Raw genomic sequence first — 20,854 nt, forward strand, 5'->3', positions numbered from 1 at the left:
CATTCATCCTTTGGATGTAGTTTAACCTTCTTAGCCTAACATGTAAGATCCTTCATGATCTGGCCTACTGATGACCCATCTGGCTTCATTTCTTACTACTAACTCTTCCTCATGATCATTGTATCCCTCAACATGGTATATTCTACCTCAAAGTCTTTGGACACCTTATTCCCTTTAACTGGAACACTCACTCCTCCTCCTCTGTCCAAGATTTTACCATTTTAGTTTAGCTATCACCTCCTTGGGGATACTCTTACTCCAGTATTAGGCTGGGTGCCTCTCTTCTGTATTCTGTCCTTGTTCCTAGCATTAGCATACTCTCCAGTCATCAGCAAGGTGCCTGCCTGGCTGCCTACCCCACTACACTGGTGTATCTTAGAGTATAGCACAGTCCCTGGCAACTAGAGGGCACCCAGGAAATAGTGGCTGAATCAATCAAGCAGCTATTAGACCTTCTTCCCTTTCATCCCCCTCCTCTCTCCCAGTCTTTCCTCTTTGCTACTGGCCTTACTTCTCAAGAGTAAATCTGCTTCCATCTGCTTCCAATGTCATGTGCGCCATCTAAGCTTCAAGAGGGGCCTGTCACTAACACGGGGCTTAAGGCTACACGTTCCTACCTTCTTTGGGTGCAGGAGAGGAACAGTTCTCCCCAGTCTCCACCCTACACACGTCAGAATACAGGAACTCGCTTGCCAAACTCTCTCCGGCTTCTGGGAGAGAGAGGAAATTTTATGATGAACAATCTGGCAGCATATGGTTAAAATGTTTGAAGTCCCCAATTCACGGCTGATTAAACAATTCTTTACATAAATAACACCCTACATTCCTGCATATAAATTCAAGACAGAGATGCAATTTACACTTTCATTTGGTGATCTGGATGGGAAAGAAGCCAGAAATGTCAATTCCTGTAGGCTTACTAGAAATATCGCACTTAAATAGCACCTCTCCAACTTTAAAGACACACAGCTGAAACTCTTCGACAAATACTACTGAGCGTACAGACTCCAGCAAGATTTACACCAAGTCTGCACGGAAAGCATCAGCAGGCATGAGCGGAAATCCAAGGTCCAGACCAGTTTAGTTCAGAACCCTAAGATGGTTGGCAGGAAATTTCAGTCAGTGTCAACTTGGAAGCTGGAATTACATGCCAAGAATGCAGCATTTAGAAAAAGGCTGCCTGGCGCAGCCAGTGATAATAATTCTACTTTGTTCCTTGGACTCAGGGCCTCTGGTTACCTGATAAAAAACCAGTAACATTTCACTTATAACGGTGTTAAAATATTGTGATTGACACAAAGGAAGACTTGGGTATCACTCACTCAAGTATATAATCATTTTATTTCATTCTCAAAACTGTTCTTGCTCTATATAAAAATAATACACACTGTCAAACTTGTACATAGTAAACAAGCCCCAGAGACAGCCACTGCTGGGGGGGGGGGGTGTATATTCTTCCATATTTTAAAGGACATATGTGAGCTTTTAATTTTTAAAAATATATATGTGGATCCTATTATAGTTATTATTCTGCAGTTTCCCATATATTTGTGGGTGCTTTTCATTGAAGGATTATAAAGATGTGTCCTAACTGCAGGGCAAGCCACCCCAGAGGACTGCAGTCTAATAAAACACGTGATGTTTAGACTGCTTCCAGTTTCCCAATGGAGTCACCATCCTTCATACACATCATTTCTGCATGCACAGGCAGAAGGCTTTTCCTTTAAGGATCAATTCCTAGAAGTAGATTTACCAAGCCAGAGGGATGCACCCTCCTACCTTTCAACATATATGGTCAAACTGTTTTTGAATAAGTCCTATTAGTTTAAAATATGACTTTAGGCAATAAAGTAAGTGTAGGCTCTGGACACTCCCACTCAGCATTCGATATATCCTACCACCCTTTGAATAAAGCGACGACTAAGCCCTCTATTCAGAATTCATGCTCTCAGTGCTGGGAGATACCTACACTGCTAAAGTCATCATTCTCTTTTAGTTCACTTACAATTAAATATTTTTTTAACATTAAAAAAAAAGATGAGAAGACTCAAACTCACCTGGAAGAGCTGTTTCATTGGGCAACCTGTCTACTTCCAAGATAAAATCATCTTTGAAGAAAAGATAGCCCACTATTGAGAACAGGTAAACCAGGATCAAAGCCAGAACTGCTGTCAAGATGATGGACCGGCCATTGCGAGTGACACTTTTAATGACATTAAGCAGAGTCTCTTCTCTGTATACCAAATCAAAAAGCTTTAAAAACAAAGAAGACAATGCGATGGTTTTAGGAAACCTCTATATTAGATGTATGTAAGTATGTATGTAGATTACATATCTCATAATGACAACTTGATTTATAGAGAATTTACCCTTTTAACAACTCAGAAGCATTCTAGTGTTTTCTTAACACTTCATACTTGCCTGTCTTAATGAAAACTGAGATAAGGGAAATAAGCATAGGAAAGGAAGGAGGGAACCAGTTGGAATTTCAACAGTTACTCAGACAGTTTAGAGGTGCTTGTAGAGGGAACAAATACAGCAAGCAAGGGAGAGGAAAGTGATGAGTGTGCATTCATGGAGTAGTTACTGAGCTTCTGCTAAGGGCCAGCCACTCTGGAAGCGGGAGTGGGCAAGCCCTGGTCCTTGTCCTCCCAGAGCTCAGAGCCTCAAGGGGAAGGCCACACCCAACCAGGCAGTGCAGGCAGTGGGCACTGTGGAGTTAAGAGGTGCAAATCTTAGTTCAACCACAGGACATCACAACAGCAGGCTAGGTTCTTTCTCCTTCCCTCTGAGCCTCTGTTTCCTCATGTGCAGACGGGAGGACAGAGAGTTGTAGTGAACAAGAGCTACGTGATGTATATACTGTGTATGGCACATCCCGTATGGCCAGCCGTACGTGCTGAGTGCATCACGGTAAATGGTAATTATAATTTCCTGTTGAAGGGACTAGGCCAAGGTCCCAAAGCTCATGGCAGGATCACTGGTGGTGGTAATACAAGAGGAAGTCTAAACCTTTCCCATTTCTCTAGTGGCAGGGCGAGGCAGAGACCCCCTGAAGTACACTGTGGGTTCACAGTCTAGGCTTGCCCTCTGCTAAGAGACTTGCTCTGTGCAAGAAGTTGGCCTGTAGGTACTTCTAGGTATGGGGGGACTGATGGGTTGTTTTTTTCAGATATTTGGCTGGAGAAAGAATAAAGAGACATGGAGGAGAACTCTGTGGGCTAATTCTTGGACCTGGGGGCTAGTTTTAATCTGGCTTGTGTGCTGACATCGACTGCATTTTCTGAAGGTTCTGCCTCCACTTGGCTTTTGGGAATGACTGCACAGCCAAGTGAGTCAGGGGACAAGGGTTTCAATCCTCACTCTGCTTTTAATTTGCAGCAAGATGTTGGCGGAGCTCTGTAACCTCTCTGGACCTCAGTTTCCTCATCTGTAAAATCAGCGGAATGAAATAGCTGATCTCTGAGTCCCTTCCAATTTATAGCTTTACATCTGAGTTCATTTTCTGGTCAATTAGCCCTTCTGCCTCCATAACGCCAATCTGTGTCCTGAGACCTGCGTGAAGGACACTGGGTAAAGGAGCATAGTCAAAAGGAAGGAAGCAAGGAAGAGGTGTTTTATCACCTGAAGAGTACAAAAGGCTAATGTTGCTATTAACGTTGGTTAAATATTTTCCAACAAGCCGCTATGAAGCAGCAAGTGAGAGCAACTTCAGACAATCAACAAATGACACTTGTTTTGGGGGGGTGGTAAGAACTCTAAGATTATATAGCCACCAAGTTCTTGAAACAAGTGATTTTTTTTTTCTCACTCACCTATAACTTCTGGCTTTGAAACAATGGATATGCGTTACTTTATACAGAAAAAACTGTCTTCTAATTAGTGAATTACCCGTTTAATGAAGAAAACTTTGAAAACAGAGAAAAGCACACAGAAAACCAAAAATCACCAATAACTCCACCATCTATAGACATCAACTCAAGTTCTCTCCTCCTGCCTCTATTAGAAAAAATGTAATATATATATAATATACCGTAATAGTGGCATACAGTCAGGCTCTTTCACCAAGCAATCACAAACATTTTCACGTCAAAAATAATCACCTAGAATGTCAGTATATGGAAAAAACACAGTTTACTTAACCGAAGTATTTACCTTTTTTTTAAAAAACAGTCAAGATGTTTTAAATTGCATGTCATTAAAAATAATGCTGTGATGCACATTCTGTACTTGCCTCTATACATACTTGTCCAGTTATTTCTTTTTGGAGAACTTCCAGAAAGGAAATTGTTGGGCCAAATGTTGTAACAGACTATGTCGCCCCATTGCGTTCCCAAAAGGCTGTACTGCATAGTCCGTGCTGTCAGAGGCCGGTGCCTGCTGTTGCACACCCACATGAGACCCGAGCATGCTCATGCCTCTGAACCTTTCCATACATCACAGGCATAGCTCAGGATCTCATTGCTGTTTTAACTAGCAGGTATCTGTTTAGCATTGAGGATGAACAATCTTCCAGGTTTACTGACCATATGGATTTCTTCTTCTGTTACCTGTCCATCTACAAACTTCACACAGTTTCATCTCAGGGTGTTAATATTTTCTACGGATTTGCCTGGATGCAGGCTCGAGACAAGGTGCAGCCAGTCTGGGGGTCCCACCCTCCCACTGTGCCTTTCTGGCCTGCTGGTGTGGTGCTTTCACAGCCCTGGGACATGTGGGTTTTCCCTGCTGAAGGTCTCTTTCCAGTTCCTCTCTGTCATCGACTCACCTTACTTGTGGAATAACTTGAATGGTTTCAGTATTCTGTCTGTGATTCTCAATAAACATGTTAAATACCACTTTTGACACCAAAAGTAACAAGTCACCTGAGGTCACAGACAAGTCAAGGCCCAGAAGCACATATGAGAGGCATCTAGCCACAATCGAGTTTGATGCTAGTACATTTTCTACAAGGGAACTGAGCTCAGGTGTCCTAAGGCTCAGGGTTACTCTGTGACAGATCAGAGATGTGACAGCACGAATGTAGACTGCACTGGGAGATAACAGATGCATGCAGCAGGGACTTCTTCACGAGCTCCAGTGAAAGGCAGTTCAGGGCTGTGCTTCAGAAGTGACTGGGCAATCAACAGAGCTAAGTTGCTATCTGGTCTGTGGCACTTCCTGGGTGCCTTTGGTAAGTCACTTAACCTTGCCAACCCTCGGTTTCACCATCTGTAATTTGGAGATACTATCTACCTCCGCAGTCGCTGTGAGAGACTGTATGAAAACAGCACACAGCACATGTTCAGTAAATGGCTATAACGATGACTTTCTGGACTGTAAGGCCTGTGAGGGAAGATAGGATATCGGTTTGGCTTACCACAACATCCCCGCACGTAGCACCGGCTGGCATTGCAAATGACCAAAAGGAGAGGACTTGAATGTATGGAGAAGTAAATGAAGCCAATGAGACATAAAGTGTAGAATCGCCTGTCTCTTGGGAGAGATCCCTCAGTTGGGACGAGAGAGACCTGTACTTGAACTCGGCCTCCCTGCCCAGGAGGACTTGGGTGTTCCTGACTCAAATACCAGATGTTCATCCAGGGACATCGCTGCAGGAGACCAACAGGCTCAGAACTATACACAGGGCTCTCAAGATTTCTGATACACAGTGTCCAAAATAGGCCCCATAATGGCCATCACAAGTACATCCAGAGACCTCTTTGCCTAAAACCTCAAAGTCTAGCCAGACCTATTTTAAAATGAGGTAAAAGAATCCATTTCCCTCAGCCTGCCAACATATACCACTAATGGAATGAGCTAATCCTGATGACCTGAATGGTGAATTCTTTATGGTGTTTTGGATGGCAGAGGAAGTAAGCGATGACAAAGACAGTAATAATAGCTAGAATTGCTAAGCATTTCTCGTGTGGTAGTGCTATTCTAAGGCCCTGACGTGCACAGTTGCACATAATCCCTGTGACGGCCCTGTGAGGGGGACGGCTTGTTTTCATTTTGTGGATGGGGAAACTGAGGCACAGAGCAATTAAATAGCCAGTCCAGAGACCACACGGAGGACACCTCCCAGATTTTTCCTTGTTCTGCTGTTTGCAAATTAAGTCCCTCACTTTGAGTCAATACTTAGGCTTTGATCATTTTTTAACCGCACTCACAGTTTAATACTTCCAGTTGCTTTATGGATGGATTTGCTGGCAAATAGGTCAATTTTATGCTTCCTGTGACTTGATGTAGGTATAGGCAAAGGTTTCTTATCTATAACTCTACAGGTATAGATTCCCTCTAATGACAGGAGATTGAGTAGATATTTGGTCTATAATTTAAAAACCTACTCAGGAGGAAGGAAGGTGATCGAACCAATTCATTTTACGGACTATCAAGACATTATTCCCTTGGCTCAGATTGGAACAAAATCACTTCCAATGAAAAGGTCTCCTGGACCAATAAATCTACTGAGCTCAATGTTATGAATCTAGGGACTTAGAAAATAGCTCCTACTCTTATTCTGTCACTACATGTCCTCCCTGGGAAGTGGACCCCATGAGAATTATCAGAAGATGACGGTTTCAACAACATTCTCCTCGGTAAGTGCTGGCTGAGTCCAAGAAAGAAAGACAAAGACGCAACGGAGGGAACATCCCTGATCCAGACTGTAGGCACTGTCTATCACTGACAAGTAAAAGGTCCAACGTGCACCATGATCCCACACCTCCCTCTCTCCTGCTAGCTACCCTGCTCCCTGAGGAGCTTTCCTCTCCAGATCCCCAAAATGAGGCATGTGACCTCCTGTGAGACCAGACATACCAATCACCACTAAAAGGAGGGGTCTGTGATGAGACACAGGTCACAGGGCACTCCTGGTGTTCAACATGTAAGATCCTTCCACACCAGGAACTCACCAGCAAACTGTAGAAGAACTCGTGGACGAAGAGCCCCATGGCACAGATCAGCAGATATAACAAATGGTAAAGGAACTCAACATCCAGAACCATGGCTCGGTAGCCTCTGGTGAACGTTCCGCAGTTGCCCACAAAGCTCATCAGAAAGATGATTTTATTGCAGACCTGAGAATAATGACAGGAACAGCCACATAAGAATGGATCATGCCGAACTTCAGACTTTGTGACAGCTGAGGGCCATTTTCACTCAAGGTATTTTAGCAACTGTACCCGAGCAAAGCTTCCTTTTGCACCCAATTGCCCACCAAACACGCCAAGAACCATTTTGCAGATCTAAGTCATATCATTACTTTGCTTTTCAGGCATATTTCAAATTATGTGGTAGTCAAATAACTTCAGGAGCAACAGTAATCAAGTGGCATTTGTATATGACAAAAACAAAATTAACACATACTGAAATTATGATTTTTGAAATGAGATATGAATCATTTCTGACATTCTTATATGACTTAGTCAAACACAGAAGTGACCTCAATCTATGAACCCTGTGATCAGCATAAATATTAGCATTTTCTGAATTTCTGTTACATTCTAGGCATTATAAGGGTTGCAGTGTAATGAGAGGCAGTTGGTTTTTGTCTTTTATTACTCCTAATTCATAGGGGAAATAAGAATTTTCTTGAAGAAAAAAACAGTAAAGGAGACTTCAGGATGAATTGTATACCTCTGCCCCCTCTTCTGGGAATAACTTATAATTTTTCTTTGGGGATCTGTCCCTTTCCATCTATCAGTCCTTGAAATCTGGGCAGGGCTCCATCCCAGTTGATTAGAATATACTACTTCCCGGACAATGTGGATTGGTTCAAGGACAGTCACATGACCAAATGGAACCAATGATACCCAATGAAACCTTTTGCAGCAAAAGACAACTTTGTTCTTTCCTTCCGACCTTGAACCTGACAGAAAGTAAGCTTTGAAGCTGCTGGCATCCATCTTGCCATACCACTGAGCCTCAGGGTACAATCAATGCAGACCCAAAAGATGCAACTGGATGCTGAGGCTACTGCCTGGGCAACGGTATTCAGCTGCACCTAAAGCTAGGATCTTCCTTTCTCAGTCACATGAAACTATGCATTTTCTCCTTTGCTTAGACTGGCATGGATTAGGTTTCCCGACATTTGTAACTGGAGGTCGATCTACTCTGTTATAGTCCCACCTTGAATAGAAACCCCAAGCCTAGAACGCGGTCTCTAGCAACATGTTGACAGAAAAACTCGAACCAAGAGAAGGCTGAAGAGAAAGCTTTTCAGATGTATGCGGTAAAACCATCTTCTGCTGCCCTAGCTACCTTGGCTGTAGGTACTAGGGAAATTCTGCTAGTTAATCTGGTGGGTCAGTGTAAGTGAGCTTCTCAGCAATCAGATAAGAGCAAAAGCCCATACACAAAGAGAAAGTCAGGCTTTCTCAGACAGGATAAAGATTCAGTCTACCAGTTTTGTTTTTTTCTAGTATTCTAGCTGCCTGTAGTACAGGATCTTTCATAGGGTGAGGGAGTATCACTGGCTCTGGATGATCTGTGTTGATGAGGTTTGGGGAGGGCGGGGTGGGGGGTGGGGGACGGCCATGCTCTGGTTTACGTTCCAGGACCTCAAACCTGCCAGGGCTCTGAACAGCTCAGCAGAGCAATTCACTTCACTTGAATCCACTCAAGCCCCTTAACAACTTCTGCCCTGGTTGCCTCTATTGCTTCAGCAGCAAATAAGGGTTCTCAGTCTTGGTCCAAGACCAGTGTCCCCACCTCCGACGGACCCTGCTTAAGGAGTCTGACATCTGGCTTCCGGCCCCACCTCCCCACTGTAGCAGCTCCGCCCCAGTCTCCAGGACTCTGCCAGGGCGCATGCAGCAGTCTGTCTGCCCTTAGCACCTAATCCCAGCGCCTGCAACATGACAGGGCTCAGCAGCCCCCCTTTCCCAGTGCCCCCCCGTGTCCCCCTTCCCGCCCCCGTGCCTGGATGTCAGGACACCACCTCGTCCAGCCCCTGCAGGCCAGCATACCTTCTCTGCCCAAAGCCACCCTTTCGTCTCCTACATACTCCACGTGATCACTTCCCTTTTTTGGTTCACTCTGAACAGTTACTTATGCTAGTTATTTCAGCTCTCCCCACTCAGCTAATGTGACTAGAAATGGCAATTAATTGTCTAATTTAAGTCTTTCCCCCAACTGATGTATGTAACAGAAGAGAGAACCACGCAATGATTAAAGCCCAGAAACACAAAACAACCAGACGGCCGATACGGGACAACCACCTCTGAACTGCTGAGTTTTCCCCTTTTTCTTTACATGTTTATTCTGTATTTCCTTCTTAAGTGGCTTCCTCTTCCCTTCTGCAGCACTGATGAGTCTTTGTCACTCTGCTCATACATTTCCAAATGCCACAGTTAACATCAATGACTTGCTTTGTCACCTCAAGCCTAGTAAGTCGACAGTTTAAAGTGCGTTTTCACCCTGAAAACTAGGTCTCCGCATGACTTCCTTTCTGTCCGTTGCCTCGTTCTTTTTCCAGTCATGTGGGATTGAAGACGTGGAGCTGGAATCGCCTCCCTCATCTCCCCGTCAAGATGGTCACACCTTCTTGGCCTGGAGAAGAGGCCCTAGCGCAAGGTGCCCCCATGGCTTTCTGGTGTAAGGCTTGGCCTCTATACCCACCGCACATTACTGTTTCCTTTACAGCTGTGGCATCAGTCCCTTCCTTCCTGCTTCCACACTATGACCAAGACTCGGGCTTGTCACGCCTACTCACAAGCTCTGCTGGGGGTCCTAAGTGGTCCACCTGCCTCCAGTCCCTCCCACTTGAATCCACATCACATGCCACTACTTGAGGGCATTTTTCCAAGAATACTTCTTTGTATATATCATGTCTTTGCTCAGAAAAACTTGAGTCATTTCCCACTACTGGGAATAGTTTCCCAACCTATATTCTACCACACTAATTCCACGTGATACTTAAAATGTGGGCCAGTAAGTTTAGGAAACACAGATACACTGTTTCCCTTTCTTAGAGATTCATAACCCTTATCATGCATGTTAAAGTGTCTCAGAAATCCTACAGTAAAAACCCTTTCATTTTGTTTAATGCAGCCTCTCCCTCACTGATTGGATCATGGAACCCCCCTTCTCACCTAAGATTTATCAACTTGAAACATGCTCTGGAAGCGCTGACCTGGAGGATGAGGCCCAAGGGCATTCTCCTCAAATGCAGCACCCTGATGACCTGTACCGGGATCAGGTCCCACGCAGCCCTCCCTGAACCACACGGAGGGGAGCTCTACTGCTGGCCACCTCTTCAGAGTGTCCTGGGCCTTCCCTACTGCTTAGGCCTGTGGGGCGTCCCGGAAAATGCTCTTCTCTATCCCTGCTTTCTGGCCCATCCTTTCCATTCTACAACAGAGCTGCAACCCTGCCTCATCCCCTGGGGCTCACTGGCTTGAAGTGGTCCCTGCTCCCCTAATGTCCTTGCTGCCTCTGCCATATGAACACACCCATTTGGGGACACTTACTGATGCAACGAATTACTACATTAGTCTTATTTTGTTACATCACTTCCATTTTTGTACAGTGACCTTAGCTTCCTTATATGACCAGGGCAGAAACCTCTGGAAAGCAGTTTCAATCCCCACACTGCCTCACATATCCGAACTTTCTACTTCTGTTCACCAGGAAACCCCTCCAATTTATGGTCCTGTGTCAGCTGTCTCCACTTGCTAAGAAGTCCCCCTGCAGGGTCAGTTGGCACTTATCCTTCAACTACGGTGAAGGAGCACTTTCAAACCTCACCACTGACTTCGAAATAACGGATCCTCTCCTCACCTGTATATGTGCTCCATTTCTGTTTCAGCGATTCCTCCTGCCTCTTCTCTTGGTTCTGTGTGGCCCTCACAGAAGTGGGTGTGCTGTATTAATATCCAATCATTTGACGTATTATACTGGCTAAAATCTCCCGTCCCAGCAAAGCTTTGACCTGACTGGGAGAACTAATTTACATCTCAACTGCTCTCCCTCTTCCTCCCTTACTTCTGAGAGGGATTTTCCCTAAAAAGGAGACTATCAATGCCCAGATAACAGATTAAGAGGTTCGCTGGACCGTGAGAAGGTTAAGAGGGAGATGTCCACCCACACTGCTCTTGCTTCTGCTATTTTAACAGTTGACCCCAACAGTCTTTTTCTGCCCTGAAAACACAGGGCAAGATTCCGGGAACCAGAACGGAAGGTGTTCCTGTTTGCATGTCAACAAGCAAGTGGCTATGAAGGTATTCCTACTTACGTTGAAAGCTCCCAGAAGAAACAACGTGGGCTGTAACCCAACCGAAAATATCAACCGGAGAATTGTGGAGGCAATTAAGGCCCGGATGCCATGGGGCTTGGGGAGGGCAATGACAATGGCCAGAGAGATGAGCATGGCTGTCCACAGCAGTCCTGACCAGTGTGGCTCCAGTGTTCCTGGAAAGACAAGGTGGGGCTCTCAGAGATCAGCATTTCACTGAGTAAGAGGCGACAGACCAAAATGGGTATAATGACACTTTCTTCGATTAACAAATGGGCCTCATTGTCCAAATTCTCACCTCCAATTCTGTGCCCCTCGACATAACCCATCACACCCATGTCTTCTCACTGGCAAGCCTTGACCTATGTTCGTTCTACCTGGGGAATTCTTCTCCCCTTCCTATTCATCTTAGGTCTTCACCATCAACTCATCCCCACCTCCTTCCTCTTCAGAAAACTATGCCAGGTGCCCCTCCCTCTCTGTGTTCTCATTCCCCACCCTGGTCATCCGTATACAACACTATTTTTCTGGGTGTCAGTTTACCTGTCTTTCTCTACCCTCCACCCCTACCCTAAATGCCCCCCAGCCAGGTTCCAAATTCCCTGAGGGAAGCACTGGGCACCCAGTAGGAACTAATCAGATGAATTTGTTCCATCAATAAAATCCATACATGTATCACATTTCACTCTTCAGGAAGATGAACTGGAAGCCTAAACTTCTAATTTCTATTAAAAGTATGCAAAGGAAAATTGCAGGTCTCCTGCCTGAATCAGATTTCTTCAAGGGAAGGAGGAAGGCAACTTCCGTATCATTAACATCATCCTACAATTAGATTATCCTTGTAGTCAAAGAGCTTATACCAGTTTTTGTCATCTCTTGCTATTTCAAGTTCTATTTAGAGTGTCCCACGAGACGGCTTAGTTATATAACATGAGCCAACACGGCTAAAAATATAGTTCTGTAAAACACTCATTAAAAAAAAATAAAACCCTATTTCAAATGCTGTCACATTTTGAGTCTCCTTCAGATGTAAACAAGCAGCACTACATGATCAAGGCCACTTATATAAAGGAGTTTCGCTTCTCCAGAACTGTTGGGATTGAAGCCCCACCCAGGAAAGAGACTCGCTTGGGAGTTACAGCTCCTCCACGAGCCTGCTGGCTGCCCTAGTTCACTCCGTCCATGTCTGCCGAGACACTTTTTCTCTAGAAACTGTTCCCCCCACTCCCAACCACTTCCCTCTTCCCTTTTGATATCCTTCAAAAGGAAAACCTGATTAGAAATGGGCACAGAGAGGCAGAAGCTTCTGGGAAATTCAGGAAGACATGGATATTGAGGCATATGTCACTTCCTGTGCATTTAACAATGGTTAGGTATCACAGGAAGCTGTTGACACTGATCCTCATTTATTTGGTCCTCCCATCCAGCTGAACAATTGTCTTCACTGTACTCTGGAGGAAACAGAGTCTTGGTTACATGTCTTGCCCAAGGTGACAGAGCACATGGCTGGAATGTGTAAGCCTCTGAAGTTGATGGTTCTTAATGGCCAATTAAAAAAACAACAACAATGCATAAAACCAACCAATTTTAAGCTCATAATGTGATGAGTTCTGGCAGTTTATATAGTCATAGACCACAGGTAACTGCCAACACAATCAAGATGTAAGCATTTTTCCGACCCTACAGGGTTTCCTTGTGTTCTTTGCAGTTGCCCCATCTCCACCCTGACACAACCACTGACCTCCCTTCCATCACTAGGGCCTTGCATTCTCCACAATTTCATAAAAATGGAAACATAATCGTATTAGTAGGTAGGCTTTTAATTCTTTCACTTAACAAATTTCTGAGATTCAGTCAGGTTATTTTGTATGTAAGTATTCTGTTCTTTCTGTCGGCGTAATATTCCATAATATGGATATACCACAATTTACTTATCCACTCAACAATTAATGGGTATTTGTTGTCTCCAGTTTGTGTTCTTATAAATAACGTTACTGGGAACATTCAAGTACACATCTTGAAATTGGTGTAAGTTTTTATGTGGATCATAAGAATATGTTTAACTTTCTAAGACACAACCATACTGTTTTCCAGAGTGAATGCACTATTGCGTAGTACATGGGGTTCCACTTGCTCTAAGTCGGCACCAATACTTGGTGGAATCAGTGTTTCTATGTATGTATATATATATAAATATGTATCTGTTTTTTCAGTATTTTCAATTGTAGCCATTCTAGTAGGTTTCTAGTGGTATGTCATTGTAGTTTTAATTCACATGTCTCTGATAACTACTGATATTGAGTATCTTTTAAAAAAAATTTTTTTTAGCATTTATTTATTTTTGAAAGACACAGCATGAGCAAGGGAGGGGCAGAGAGAGAGGGAGACACAGAATGTGAAGCAGGCTCCAGGCTCTGAGTTGTCAGCACAGAGCCCGACGTGGGGCCTGAACCCATGAACAGTGAGATCATGACCTAAGATGAAGTCGTATGCTCAACTGATTAAGCCACCCAGGCATGCTCCCCACTCTTTTAAAAAAGTTTTTTAAACATGTGATGTTGACTATCTTTTTATGTGCTATTGCCCATTCTTCTGTGAAATATCTGATCAAATCTTTGCCCACTGTTTTAACTGAGTAGTCTTTTTATTACTGAATTGTAAGAGTTCTTTATGTATTCTGGATATTAGCCTTTGGTCAGATACATATTTTGTATATATTTTCTCCCAGTCCATGTACTCTAAGTGTCTCAGTCATTTTCTCTAAGTGTCTAATCACCATCTGGAGCACCTGGGTGGCTCAGTTGGTTAAGTGTCTGACCTTGACTCAGATCATGATCTTGTGGTGAGTTCTGAGCCCCGTGTCAGGCTCTGTGCAGACAACTCAGAGCCTGGAGCCTGCTTAGGATTCTGCATCTCCCCCTCTCTCTGCCCCTCTCCTGTTTGCACTCTTTCTCTCTCTCAGAAATAAACATTAAAAAGATTTTTTTTTAATTAAAAAAAAATCACCATCTTAAACTGCCTAAAGATCTCAGCATAATAAATGGGACCAGTACAGTGGATGTACCTAAATCCTGAAGGGGCCAAAATAAAAACCTGTTGTCTCCCGACTATAAAAGCAGTGTTAAAAAATGCTAGATTTTAAAAAACCAATTATAGAAAGACATCTTTAAGACAATTGGAGAAACATGAATATGGACAGGCTATTACATGATTTACTGTTAGTTCTGTTAGATATGATAATGTTATGGTAATTATACGTATTTTGAAATATTCTTAGAAGTTAGAGATGCACACTGAAATATTTATGGGCAAAACAACAAGATGTCTAGACTTCTTTAAAATCTTTCAAAATACAGTTGGAGAATAGATGAAATAAGATTGACAAAATGTTGGTAGTTGTTAAAGCTGGGTTAACAGATACATGGCAGTGAATTAACTATTATTATTTGTGTATATATTTGAAACTTTCAAAAATGAAAAAGTTTAAAAGGCAGTAATACATTTGCTTCGATCATAGTAGCATGCTCACAAGTTCAGTAAACAATGTGAATCTGCCCAGGTTTCATGCTTTCCAAAGGCTGTGTGACTCATCAGTTCTAAAATAAAGGGGGAAAAGGATACTTTTGAAAAGGAGCTTTTAAGGCCACCAGTATTCTTGGCAGCCAGAGGCCTAATAAGCCACAGAGCCATATCAGCACTCATAAAAAAAAAAAAGGGGGGGGGGGGACATTCAATTCAACTGGGACATTTTGGAAATCCCGGTTTTAGGGTTCAACATGAACAAATACTGATCTCAAAGAAATACTTTCAGGTAACCAACCAGATCTTATTTCAAGGCAGGCCTAACACACCCCTCCTCTTGAAAATGGTTAATAGTGAACACAGAAGATGCCCCCAACATGTCTTACAAAAGAGAAAAATAAATCTGAGAGTGAATTGATGTGTTGGAAGTGAGCTCAGTCACTTTATAATGGAAAAGGCTTCCTGAGGTCAGATCAATCTCCTTCTTTCCTGGGAGATCTAATTATGCTTTCCATTTAATCCATCCACATGAAGTTTCTAAAGCCCGCACTGCCAAAACAGAAAGTCTCAATTACTACGGATCAACCAGATCACCACTGTAGAATTGGAGGGACTTTTAACAATCATCTCCTCACTGGGTCTTGAACTTGTATGGGCGAGAAACAGGATGCCCCTGAAATCCTGACTGGGTCAACCACTATTTTCCCCTGAACCACATGGCAATTCCCCAATTCACACCAAGGTTTCCCAACTACTGGGTCAATTTAAGTACCTTTTAATAGAGAGGATAAGGAAGACTAACGGAAGCTGCCTGCCCAGAGTCACGTGGTGAATGAGTGGCAGAGTCAGGCCTGGATGGTGACTCTGGACTTTGTAAATCAAGTATTCCACTGGATGAGGCTTACCACGGAAGGGGAGGGGAGCTGTCAACTGCCTCCCTTCAGACAAGGTCCTCAACATTTCCACAAATGACCAATGAAGAAAATTGTCAAGGTGTATAATAAAAGCTAATTTTAAGTGTTGTGAAAGAAATGGGGAATAAAGGAAAACACATCCAAGGTAATGGTTGAAGAATCAGTGATAAGCATGACAACTTTCCTGAAATGGAAAGAGGGCAAGGCTCTTCTGTCACTCTATTTCACGCTCTTATCTCTGCTGACCGGCAGCCTGGCTGAGTACATGTCCCCTCCGAGAAAACCTCGCAGCCCTGTGGATGTGCAGAATCTTTTCACACAGGGGTGTTTATGATCCCTGACATGGCACTTAAAAGGAAAACACCCCCAGACTTGTGTTTAGGTAGTGCTTTTGGGGGGGGGAAAAATCATTCAAACAAGGATTTCAAGGTAACTGAAGGCCTAGCAGAAAAGCTAACTCCTCAAATGGGTATGTTGGATACCTAAGCATCACAGAACAAGTTATCACTTTCAAAATGGACCTTAAATAGACTGTAAGTATAGACATGCTGTCTCATCATGTATACCCATCTGCATTATTAGGCTCAAGAGCTAAGCCTGGAACTGCTCTATTGTTTTGGTGTCTTACTTTTGGGCTCCATTCCCTGTATTTCACAAAAGGTGGCTACTGGTCAGTTGTTACATATGTATATGAGACAATCTGCCAGGTAGGTCTGATGAAAAATGTAGCTGAGAAAGAGATCTCTCAAGAGGCTGTACAGCGTGTCAGAAAAGGGGCCATGGATGTATAACAGGAGAGGGGCTTCTGCTGGGCCCCAGAACCCCACAAATGTAAATAACTCTAGAACACTGTCAAGCAAATGGAGGAGCCACAAAGAGAAAAATAAATGGCCCTCCTGACTTGTTTGCCTGTTCTCAGAGAAATATGTAGAATGCACATGGCAGGGGACTGGAAAGAGAGAGGGGCTGGGGAGAATATCCATAAAGATCATGGACGTGTTCTGCGAGAATGATGGCATAGAGCTCTTAATAGCCTAACCATCCAAGGAGGTGCAGTCTTTAGTCATTCAAGTCCCGTCTCATCAAGCCCCCTGCCAAAAAAAAAAAAAAAAGAAAAAGAAAAAGAAAAAAAAATTCCAGACATGCCTTACAAATTCTTTAGTTTGAAATTAATTCTCTAAATATGGGATGGGGAAAATCATCTACAGGACTGAACATCAAAATGTCTATGTTCTAGGGTTAGCCTTGCCACTAGCTAGCTGTGCAGCTTTGGCTAAATCTCTCAACTTCTCTGAGACGAGAGTTTCCCAATATCTAAGACAAGGAGGCTGACTGAGACTATTTCTTACAGGTTTCAGAGTGTACAACTTCTTCTCTGTCTTTCCTGCTAGATAAATGTGGACACAAAATTTATATTGTTTTAAGTGAGATTTAAAACTAAATCTGTGGTAAAAGCTGCAATCCCATCTTGTCTGAAAATGGGTAACTGAGATCCCGTAATACTGCACCAATACTTCCAGGGATCATATTTAAGATGCAAGTCATAACCTTCCTGCTACTTCTAGTAGTTTCTTTGAAATAGAAAATATGGGTACCTCCTCGGACTCCTTTAAATGGGTAGAAAAACGCCACAAGCAGGTTCATCAGGACAGCCAGGTTAAATGAAATGCTGCTCCAGAAAGACATGTTGCGGGCACACCAGTACAGAACGGGCTGGGCTGTGAAAACAAAGACCAGACCATGTAAGGTTCGATTCAGAATGCTGGGAATCCCACTTGGCCCTTCCTCCCGCTCTGCCCCACAAGCCCACTTTTGTTTCTAGTTTTTACCACAACAGTAAGAAAAATGATCATTTGTTTTGAGGTTGACTCACAGGCTCACAACGACATCAGATTGGTTTATTTCTGTTTGGAGTACTTATTGGAACAGAAGATGTATTTGGGGTCAAGGAAGCAAAGAAAAGGAGGAAAGCTGGAACATCTAAAAACCCTGCATGTCCCAGTCAACACCACCAGTTATGAAATCTGGGGGTTGTCCAGAGTTCATGCACTGAATCCTCAATCAACCACTGAATCTGGGACCAGAGGAGATGCTCAGACAGACCCAAGAACTTAATCAGCCTTTTAGAAGTGTGGGGCTCCAGTTGGAGGGACACAGAGCATCCAGAATTGGCTGAGCTGGGCTCCAGACTAGGGTGGCTACCATTTCCATACTCCTGTCTTGCTCAAAATCCTCCACTAACTTACAGATCCTTTGCCTGACATTGAGCCATCTGCCCTTTTCCTCAAGTCTGATGATCATGCCAGGGGCAGGGAGCTGCTGACTGGGGAAGTGAGCAGCAGAGCTCCCATTCTCAAAGGCTACCATGGAGAGAGGATGTGGTACCAAAGCCATCACTAATAGGCGAGAGACACTTTCCATACTGCTGCCATCTTATATAGGCAATACCACACTGGCTGGGCACGCTCAGTGTTAGAACAACAGGCCTCTGGCCACATTGTGTGTGGTGGTGCTTCCTTTTCCACTGAATTCTTTTCTAGTGGTGCCTTATACTTCGGATGATGCTCAAATATAGATATGGTAGGAATAATTTCAGTCTCCATGCCAGAAGCAGAGTTTCTAATAGGTAGACTCATTCAACATTATCTCCCTCCAAACAAGTATGGAGTATGGGAGAATGGGTCTCTATGGTGTGTTTCTCTTTCCCAATGAAGTCATCACTTAACTTTAGGACAGCAGCCAATGACATATTCAATGGCCCTATAATGATGCCTAGAGCAGCAGCCAAGTCTTTGAAAGCTTCTCTCCAAAATAAAGTTATGCTACAATTAAACAGAGCCCTGGGTAATTTAATAATTGCTCAATTCATGTTTGTACTTGGGAAACAGGAAATATTTCCAAAGTCTAGAGTTTTAGGGTTACAAGCACCATCTACTTTAAAAATCTCTCCTTTTACAAATGAGGGAAACTGAGGCCCAGCAGGGGGTGGAAGTTATGGAGGAGATATCATCACCCAGGTCAGTGATCCTTTGGGGCTAGTGACAAGGACAAAGGTAAGTGGCTCATTTCAACATTCAGAAGAGGAGCTGACCAGAATTCAGTCAACCTCCTGTAACAATTAACTTCTTTTTTTAAAAGCAAAGTGGTGAAACAAATTTAAGGTGACAAATCATCTGCCCTGGAAACAATAGCTACTAGTGTTTCTTCTGGGAATGAAGCCCATTTCTGATCTGGATATATAGACTCCAGAAGAGCTGGGTGGCAAGAATGGCAAAGGGTTGGTAATGGTTGAAACTGAGCCGCGGGTACATGGGAATTTATAATGTCCTCTCCACGTTTGCGTATTTGTAAAAAGCTCTTATGGAGTAAAAGAAAAATAGGAAATGGCAAAGCTCAGTAATGGTCTATGTAAGCCAAAATTCTCTTCAGGGGGACTCTCAATATCAAATATAAGAGCAGCCACTGTAGGATGCTTTAATTTAATTGTAATAAATGACCCTCAACTATGGCATGCAGCTCACAAATAAATCATGTATTTATAAAGCTAACACACTTGAACTGTAGTATCATTCTGAATATGGTGAATATTCAGTCCTTCAAATCAACTGAGTATCTATCCAGGTTCAAAAAGATACTTAGAGACCAACCTTGACATGCACTGTCTTCTATTTACACATGAAACTGTGATCCCATTTAACTTTCCAGACTCTTTTTTCTCCTGCTTCTCTTCTCCAGATAGGCTACCTTTACATCCCAGTCTAGTGATGCTCCCTGAATGCATGTGGCACCTTGAGCCTCTGTGCAGTGTCCCCGTGCTATTTCAAAAATATGTCCCCAAAGTCTTTGATCCTCTCCTCTTCAAGGGGTGCAGCTTATCCCCTTTCCCTTGAGTGTGGGCTGGACTTAGTCACCACTTCTAAGACAGTACAGAAGTGATGGGCGTGTTTCCTGAGACTAGGTCATAAAAAGCACTGCAGCTTCCTCCTTTACCTCTCCTCAGTCATGTGCTCTGAGGAAACCAACCACCATTTTGTGTGGAACTCAAGCAGACCTACAGAGGGGCCCAGGTGTACAAGAAATGAGGCCTCCTACCAATGGCCACGTGAGTGAGCAGAGAAATGGGTCCTCCAGGTCCATCAAACCTTCAGATGAGGAGGGCCTGGCTGCCATCTTGACCACAACCTCATGAAAAACCCTGAGTCAGAACAACCCAGCTGAGCCACTCCCAAACTCTGGACACTGAGAAACTGTGAGGAAATAGATATTTATTGTTTTAAGCCACTAAGTGTTTTTGTTTTTTTCATTTTTTAATGTTTATTTAGTTTTAAGAGAGAGACAGAGTGCAAGCAGGGGGAGGGGCAGAGTGACGGAGACTCAGAATCTGAAGCAGGCTCCAGGCTCTGAGCTGTCGGCACAGAGCCCGATGTGGGGCTTGAACACAAACCAGGAGATCATGACCTGAGCCGAGGTTGGATGCTTCCCAACTGCACCACCCATGTACCCCTAAGCCACTAAGTTTTGAGGTAAGTTGTCATACAGCAATATAATGCAACTAATGTACCTTGTGTGATGGGAAAATAGCAGCCCTCCCCCGCCAAGGATGTCCACATCCTCATTTTCGGAATCAATAAATATGTTACCTTTCATGGGAAAATGGACTTCACAGATGTAATACAGTTAAGGATCTGGAGATGGGGAAATTATCCTGAATTATCCAGTGGGCCCAACATAATCACAAACATGCTTACAAGCAAAGGAAGGGTGTGGGAGTGTCAGAGACAGGGTCCTGCAGTGTGAGCAGGGCTCTCCTGGCCACAGCTGGCTTTGCAGATGGAGGAAGAGGCCAAGAGCCAAACAATGCAAAAGCAGCCCCTAGAAGCTGGAAAAAGCTAGAGCCTCTAGAAGGCAGATAGTCCTGACAACACTTGATTTTTAGCCTGAGGAGAACCTTTGTAGGGTTCTGGCCTCCGGAAATGTAAGATAGTAAATGTATGTTATGGTAAGCCTCCAGGTTTGTGGTAATTTGTTACAGTAGCAATTGGAAATGAATACACCTTCCCTCTCCCCAAACTCTCAGGCTTGTGTTTATCCAAGTGCTATCTATCCTCCCAGATGCTGTTCAGATCCTGCCTTTTCTCAGAAGGCTGCCTTTCCCATACTTTCATGGCGTGTCACTGCTTAATTACAGTCCTGCTCATCA

The 20,854-nt window shown here is 43.7% G+C and overlaps 1 protein-coding gene and 1 long non-coding RNA gene across 9 annotated transcripts in view; one reads left to right on the forward strand and one right to left on the reverse strand.

The window, feature by feature from the left end:
- The window catches only part of LOC131509868 (uncharacterized), a 64,331-nt gene extending 52,105 nt beyond the window's left edge, over nucleotides 1–12,226 (forward strand). For both annotated transcript variants that reach the window (XR_009260740.1, XR_009260742.1), the window contains one exon: nucleotides 11,137–12,226. This is a non-coding gene — a long non-coding RNA (uncharacterized LOC131509868). The remainder of the gene's footprint in view (nucleotides 1–11,136) is intronic.
- Nucleotides 1–20,854, reverse strand: part of ITPR1 (inositol 1,4,5-trisphosphate receptor type 1) — a 330,414-nt gene that overhangs the window by 30,724 nt on the left and 278,836 nt on the right. For all 7 annotated transcript variants that reach the window (XM_058726155.1, XM_058726158.1, XM_058726156.1 and 4 more), the window contains 5 exons: nucleotides 17,250–17,372; nucleotides 11,219–11,394; nucleotides 6,897–7,061; nucleotides 2,058–2,253; nucleotides 618–710 (listed from right to left, as the gene is read on the reverse strand). In XM_058726155.1, the coding sequence (XP_058582138.1) occupies nucleotides 618–710; nucleotides 2,058–2,253; nucleotides 6,897–7,061; nucleotides 11,219–11,394; nucleotides 17,250–17,372 (753 nt within the window). The remainder of the gene's footprint in view (nucleotides 1–617; nucleotides 711–2,057; nucleotides 2,254–6,896; nucleotides 7,062–11,218; nucleotides 11,395–17,249; nucleotides 17,373–20,854) is intronic.

Source organism: Neofelis nebulosa, chromosome 4 (assembly GCF_028018385.1).
Source record: "Neofelis nebulosa isolate mNeoNeb1 chromosome 4, mNeoNeb1.pri, whole genome shotgun sequence".
In the NCBI taxonomy this organism is placed as follows: domain Eukaryota; kingdom Metazoa; phylum Chordata; class Mammalia; order Carnivora; family Felidae; genus Neofelis; species Neofelis nebulosa.